This window comes from Gymnodraco acuticeps, unplaced genomic scaffold, assembly GCF_902827175.1.
Source record: "Gymnodraco acuticeps unplaced genomic scaffold, fGymAcu1.1, whole genome shotgun sequence".
NCBI lineage: Eukaryota > Metazoa > Chordata > Actinopteri > Perciformes > Bathydraconidae > Gymnodraco > Gymnodraco acuticeps.
The window spans coordinates 3263714-3271114 of record NW_022992222.1 but is presented as its reverse complement, the minus strand read 5'-3'; the positions used below and the strand labels follow the sequence as shown (position 1 = coordinate 3271114).

The 7401-nt window shown below is 40.3% G+C and overlaps 1 protein-coding gene across 2 annotated transcripts; it reads left to right on the top strand.

The window, feature by feature from the left end:
- Nucleotides 1–447: 447 nt before the first annotated feature.
- On the top strand, nt 448–6075 carry odc1 (ornithine decarboxylase 1). 2 transcript variants are annotated; one of them, XM_034206010.1, is made up of 11 exons: nt 448–704; nt 1614–1763; nt 1989–2120; nt 2490–2663; nt 2799–2971; nt 3067–3283; nt 3366–3449; nt 3572–3734; nt 3988–4103; nt 4204–4418; nt 4507–6075. In XM_034206010.1, exons 3-11 carry the CDS (start codon nt 2025–2027, stop codon nt 4643–4645), a joined length of 1377 nt encoding a protein of 458 aa, XP_034061901.1. In that variant the 5' UTR covers nt 448–704; nt 1614–1763; nt 1989–2024; the 3' UTR covers nt 4646–6075. The 2 variants fall into 2 exon arrangements, with proteins under 2 accessions (XP_034061901.1, XP_034061903.1); XM_034206012.1 differs by lacking the exon at nt 448–704 and adding an exon at nt 1500–1518.
- The last annotated feature ends 1326 nt before the right edge of the window (nt 6076–7401 follow it).

Below are 7401 nucleotides of genomic sequence, written 5' to 3'. Positions count from 1 at the left end.
TAAAGTGAAGGTAGTTCTTAGCATACAAATACTTGTTAAGGCGGTGACTAGTGATTTTTCTACTAATTTGATTGAACGTGGCACCTGAGAATGTTAAAAATGTATGCTTTAAAAATGAATGAAATGTGGAATCTATAATCAGTTAAACGGTTTCAAGTATTTTAATGTCAATTTGGAACATATTTCTCTACATACTCTCAGCCTGGCAAGAGCCATAACCTGGAAAAAGGATCACACAAGTTTTCAGATGAGAAGTAGGATACACTGGGGCTAGACCTGGGCTAGCCAGAGGTTACGAGATAGCCGGCTGTATATCTGGTCTCACCACGATGCAATGAATAGCCCTGAAGGTTTTTTTATTCGTATTATTTATTTACGTAGATGCATGTTCGGTTTAACTCGCTGTGTTACCTTAAGCTATCTTCCGCGTGTAGGCTACGCAGTAACTGTTGTACAGCAGTCTGTCTTTCTTCCCCACCATGTGGATGAGGTGACGAGCCTAAACCGGTTCATACGTGGATAGGGGGCCGGTTTCAGCTGGCTGCGTTGTCGTAGTAACCAGCTCTCTATAAATACTGGCTGACTCCTTTGCCGGCTTCCACTCCAGTTTCAGTCCTGACAGAGGCGGCACCTTCAGTACGGCTTAATTTTTTTATCCCAGCATTCTGGTCTAATGGACACACTCTTTGTAAATGCTTTTTAAGGTAAGTGAAAGATTTTCGATGTTTAACAACGTGAAATGTGAAATTTCATTCGCTTTTTAACTAACGGTAGCACACGTTAACTAACAGGCTAAGGTTATGGCGGCTTAAACAAGGACAATGAAAAATTGTCTTCCTAGGCGTAACGGTGTTGGTATTTTTGGTTTATCAAGTAACAATTTATTTAAATTGAATTGCTGCTGAGTTTAGTTGTAAATGTTACTTACCATTACGACGTGGACAGTGTGACAGGCGGCCTTTTGGCGGACGTTATCTAGGAATAGTTATCTACTTTGGTGTTAATCTTGCTATCTAACCGGTTCGACATGTGTCTGTTATTTCGAACTTTTACTGCTTCGGTGTCTTCACTATACATTAAATATGTTTTAACATTGGCTGCGTTGACTTTGCGAAACCACGTTTAGTAGTAACTTTCATGCTAAATTACCTCATGGCAAGCAGAGCTCTAAACGGAACCGGCATGCCGACGTCAGCGTTAGTTGTAAGTCACTGATTGGTCAATTTTCGTGCCATTCTTTTACGTTGAAGGCAGATCTTCTTTATGATAGGATTACATCTGAAACTGGGCGGGGTTTAAACACTTTCAATTACTTCTGTGCAGATGGTGTCGTAGTACGGTTAGTCATGACGTTGTCGTAAAATAGTGTATGTCTTGGCTATAAATTAGGTTCGTTTTATAGAATAATACGTAACTTTGATGTTTTTAATTCATAACTATAATTAAAATTCAGTAGTAAGGATAAGATTACATTTATATTGTAATTTGAGGTTTATTTTAGTCTTTAACAAACAAAATGTGAGTCCATAGAAAGCAACGTTTTTACTTTCCAGGCGTATTCCCATCAGAAAATGTTTTGTATGTTAAAATCCTGTCAAATGCTCTTGTTACAGAATAATCAGTCTTGTAAGACACACACTGGCTCCTCAGCAGGCCCTGGCCTTGAGTCTTATTTGAAGGGATTTAACTTCACCGGTGAACCGCCTTGGCTGCTCTGTACCTGAATAACTGCACCAATCAAATTTCATCTCTTTCATATCCAAGTAAGTATCTAACTGTCAGCTGTTTGAACTCTATAAAATACTGCTTTGTATCAGATAATACAGAAACAAAAGTGTCTTTCAGTCAAATTCCATGCTTTGAGAATCACTTACACTTTTTTGAGTTGTGAGTGAGGAACAAATAGTCTTTTGCAATCAAGGACACAAAATACACTTTGTCCTCAAAGCTGAGTGTAATCTCAATATGTTCTCCGCTCCCTCTTTCAGTTTCCTCGTGACTAATCAAAAGGATTTATTGTGAGCATGGAAACTGCCACCGAGTTTGACTTCTCTTTCCTTGAGGAGGGCTTCTCTGCACGGGATATCGTCGAGCAGAAGATCAATGGGTCATCCATGACGGTGAGTGTCCTGTGTTGACTTGTTCGGGGGATATGCAGATGGCCTCATTTGTTAAGTGATGAATGTGAACAGGATGCAACAGTGTTGCATCCTGTTCACATTCACCACTTAATTTTGACATTCCAACACCAGTCACCTTGTTCAGGTGACTGGTGTTGGAATGTCAAAATTGTATTCCCTTTACACAATTCTAAAGAACACAGGGGTGTTAATAGGCATGGGACAATAGGATATTGCCATGTGGCGATTATCTTGTCATAAAATGTGTATCACATTTTATTTTAGCATGTGTTTGTTTAGGTGTTGTGTAATATTCAATTTTTTGAAATAGTTTTTGTTGAACACATTTTTTCATCTGTTCCATCGCAGGATGACAGGGATGCCTTCTACGTCTGCGACTTGGGGGATGTCTTCAAGAAGCACCTGCGCTGGGTGAGGGCCCTGCCACGCGTCACTCCCTTCTACGCCGTCAAATGCAACGACAGTCAGGCTGTAGTCATGGTACTGGCCTCCCTGGGAGCTGGCTTCGACTGTGCAAGCAAGGTGTGTGTTGTAATCTTCCATAGATGTTCTCTACTGTTCAAAGCTCTCTTGATGATAAGCTGAAATAGCATTGGCAGCTTGAGTTTTTAAATTGCCACTTATTTTTTGCTGACTGTTGGCATTGTCCCCCTCTAGACGGAGATTCATATGGTTCAGTCTCTGGGAGTGGATCCAAGCAGAATCATCTATGCCAACCCCTGCAAGCAAGTTTCCCAGATCAAGTACGCATCTGCCCACGGGGTCCGGATGATGACCTTTGATAGCGAGGTGGAACTCATGAAAGTGGCCCGCTGTCATGAAAATGCCAAGTGAGATTTCTTTCCATTTTAAATATAAAGACTGAACAGGCATTTTGATTTTCTATATCCAATATTTATTCCTCTAACTCTATTTTTGTGCCCAGGCTGGTGCTGCGTATTGCCACAGATGACTCTAAGGCTGTGTGTCGCCTGAGCGTGAAGTTTGGTGTGACACTCAAAGCGTGTCGAGGCCTCCTGGAGAAAGCTAAGGAACTGGGGCTGGATGTGATTGGCGTCAGCTTCCATGTTGGCAGTGGCTGCACCGATGCCCAGACCTACTCTCAGGCGATCGCTGATGCCCGTTATGTCTTCGATATAGGGGTGAGTTGTGACAACTGCTTTAAAAAATATTTAATTTTGTACCCATCAAAGTTGTCTTAAACTGAATTTTGTTACCATCTAGGCTGAGGTGGGCTTCAACATGGACCTGCTCGACATCGGAGGTGGATTTCCTGGTTCAGATGATACTGAACTCAAATTCGAAGAGGTATCTTGAATTGTATTTGTCTTCTTTGGACATTAGGCTGCAACATCAGTAGAACTAGCACAAGATAATCCTTTTTACATTATAATAATCAATGGACACTTCCCCCCCCCCCCCCTTGCTAGATCACTGCAGTCATCAGCCCAGCCCTGGATAAGTATTTCCCCGCTGACACTGGCATTAAGATCATTTCTGAGCCAGGACGATTTTATGTGGCTTCTGCTTACACACTGGTTGTCAACATCATCGCCAAGAAGGTCATCATGGACGAGGAATCTGCCTCTGACGGTAACAGCCTTCATTTAGTATACTCGTTTATTCTGTTATAGAGCTGCAAACCGTTAGGCAACTAATCTATAAGTCGACTATTTTGATAAATAAAGGATGGACATTTTTCCTGACATTTTATAGACCAAGCATTTAAATCAAGAAAACAATTAATAGAAGGATTAATAACGATAATAATGCTCAACTGCACAAATATTGTTAAGGCAGATTGGTAACATTTCTCAGTACTTAAATTATTTCTACTTTTCTACAGAGGAAGACGAGGGGACCACAGATAGGACCCTGATGTACTACGTAAACGATGGCGTTTATGGATCCTTCAATTGTATACTCTATGACCATGCTCACTGTTTGCCAACACTACATAAGGTAAGTGACTCAAGATTTGAAAACGTGGCAAATTATCAGCATAACTATGAGTAATTGAAAAGTGGATACTAATGATTTGTGTCCACCCCCTTCTCAATAGAAGCCAAAGCCAGATCAGGTCAGATACCCCTGCAGTATCTGGGGCCCGACATGTGATGGACTTGATCGCATCGTCGAGCAGTGCTACCTGCCTGACCTGCAGGTAGGCGACTGGCTGATCTTTGATAACATGGGGGCCTACACCGTGGCCGCTGCCTCCACCTTCAATGGCTTCCAGCGACCCGACATTTATTACGTCATGTCTCGCACTGCCTGGTGAGTAGTCCCCAAAGCTCCTGATGGAACACTTGTCTCATTGTGAGGAAGAAGGCAATATAACTTTTCTCTGTTTCGTCTCCTACAGGCAACACGTGCAGCAGATCTGTTCCCAGGGCATGCCAGCTCCTGCGGAGGAGTCCTCCCTGTTGGAGGTGCCGGCCTGCTGTGGACGAGAGAGCAGCTTGGAGATGCCCACTAAGCCCTGCCAGGCCCCTGTGGTGTAAACGCATACCGTACATCACAGCCATGTTCTCCTGATCTAGCATCTCTTTGTTATTATTAATTATTGGAGAAGTTTCTGTCTTTTCTTTTTCTTTCTTCTCCCCATATGTCATGATATATTTTGAAGGCCAGTTACTTGACAGGAGAACGAGAGGGGCATGTTGTTGCACAAACATCTGTGTTCTGTACAGAAGTGAGGATCAACCCCAGATAAAATGAGGCTGAATCACAGTGTCTCTGTGTATTCCAGGCAGAGTCACAGGACTACTCTGTACTCAGAAATTGTTGCTGCAGTATTCCGCCCTTCATTTTGGGAAAGTGACTTAAGAACTTCAGTACTGTTAGTTTATGAATAAACTATTAGTGGAACTGATATTGTGTAAGGACTCGCAACACTTGAAACTGTAGCCAAAGTCCAAGAGGTAAGGGGTCGCTAATGCTATTAATTTAAAGTGGACCTATCATGCTATATTTGAAACATATTGTAGGGCCATACCTATATAAAACATGTCTGTGAAGTTTTTTATGCATTTTAGCCATGCCTCATTTTGCTCTTTTCCAGCCCTGTTTTTGCAGGGGCTGATTCTGCTTTTGTGGCAGACTACAGCGCCACTTACAGGCCTGGCATATGTACTACAGCGCTTTTGAGCGGTCGCTCTTTCCCCTGATAGGTGGAGAGTTGCCCATATAGGCGGGGCCCCCCTTTTCTGACATCAGAAAAATTCAAATAATAATCAGCTCCGTTGCAGCCCCGTTTTTAGAGATTTGGGTATGGAGGAAAAGAGAGGGTTGTGTTTTCTGACACTTGGTGAGTTCCCTGGAACACCGGGGACACATTCATGTATAAAAGACGTACAAAAGAGCATTTTGCATGATAGGTCCCCTTTAAGACTTCAAAATTGTAACTTGCAAAGAGGTGGTTGGAGGGGCAATTTAAATCCTCATTAAATGGCTGCTTTGTTTATATTTATCCTTTCCATGATCTCTAGTTCTGTACAGAACCTATCAAGTGTTAATCCTGAAGATATTAACATGTAAAGTAACCTTTTGTTTACTTTTAGGTACACACAGAGCATTATAGACTCATAACATTTCACCTACCTTTGTCAAAGGTCGCTTCTCATTTGTCGTGGTCACCCAACACTCACAGGTGCCACCAAATGCACATCTTCAAGATGAACACTTAAAACACAGGGACTCAAGAAGCATACTGAACCTCTTCTCCTTATTTTATTTTCAGTTTTATTTTTTTGTTGTAACCTGTAGGCGTGAAGAAGTCTGTTAATTATATGAATAAGAACCAGTGTTAAAGAATACATTTGAGAAATGGATACGAAAGAGACGGGATTGCATATTCATAGCGCTTTCCTATGGAAACTTTTTCAAGTTTTGTATTTTTTTAATAAATAAAAACATTGGATGCAGAGCCAAATGAGTTGTGTGTTTTTCTACATGTGGGACAAAATAAATCAGAACTACTTTTATGAATCCTAAAACATTCTTCAGAGGATGTTTCAAGAGCTCCATCTAGTGTTTGCAGCAGGAACTGTGATGTTTCATCTGGCCAAACTTCTAATAACAGCTGTTTCATAATATAATACATGTTATTTATATAGAGCTTTTCCTGATGCCCACAGCGACTCATTAGTCGTTTTTCTTTTCAAATCCTAAAAAAATAATTGTACTTTGTTCCAGAAAGTTAGCCTAAAGGGGAGTTGGTTACCTTCTAAGTAACATGAGGATACATGCATATATAATTATACTTTCACTAGTTATATTAGACATAGAATTACCTTTACAACATGTTTACTAGAAACAAATTTAAATAAACAATTTATGAGTGACATTACACACCCATAACTATAATTGACACAACTAAATACATTATGTTTAGCACTGCACCATAGCCCATTCAGGCTTTTTCATTCCAACTGGGATTTTGTTATGTGGTTGAATATGATTTGTATTCTGTAGCTGATACCTTTGTCTGAAGTGTTTCGGGGAAACTTCTGGAATATCGGTGCTTAAATCTTTGTGTTTGTCTTCCATGTTGGTGCCGGACCATTCTGCACAGTACATATTACATTGAGACATTTTCAAGCTACAAAAGTGTGACAGTGTTCCGAAATAAGTTCATTTATTCACAGTATACAGCACTTCATGACGAAACATTGCTCAAAAAGTGTAACAGACATTAACAATCTCATGTTCACTACTCATACCTAAATGACAATATTAACAAGAGTATAAACAACATTTTATTTAAATATAGTAGGCTACGTTATAGGTACATGTAATACATTTAACTTGTTTAAAAAAATATATGAATCTTAGTGTGGAAAAAAGTTTAACTGGGATGATTTAAAGCTCTATAGCAGACAGCTGCTATAGGGATAGCAGAACGTTGCTAAGGACAATCTGATCAAGGGACCATATGCACTCATGTATATCTGCATCAAAAAACACATTGTTGTTGAATTGTTTCTGTCCGTTCGCTCCATCGGAAAAATCCATTGAATATGTATTTTTTTTAAATCATTTTTATATTTTAAGGAGAGCACACAACTTTGGATTCATGGTTCCTAAAGTGTCCAAAGTGAAGAACAGAACAAAAAACAATTCAAGGAAATAGGTTAAAAGATAAAAGGACAGAGAAATCAACAATAAAGAGAACAGCAGAAGAACACCGACAGGAATTAAACACTAGGCGAATAGCAGAAAAAGACAGGAAGTCAACACCAAGGGAACAGCAGAAGAA

Excerpts from the sequence above, each read along its gene's own strand:
- odc1 (XM_034206010.1), top strand. The coding sequence starts at position 2,025 with ATGGAAACTGCCACCGAGTTTGACTTCTCTTTCCTTGAGGAGGGCTTC. Across the intron at positions 2,664-2,798 it reads GCTTCGACTGTGCAAGCAAG|ACGGAGATTCATATGGTTCA; the intron begins GTGTGTGTTGTA and ends GTCCCCCTCTAG. Across the intron at positions 3,284-3,365 it reads GTTATGTCTTCGATATAGGG|GCTGAGGTGGGCTTCAACAT; the intron begins GTGAGTTGTGAC and ends GTTACCATCTAG.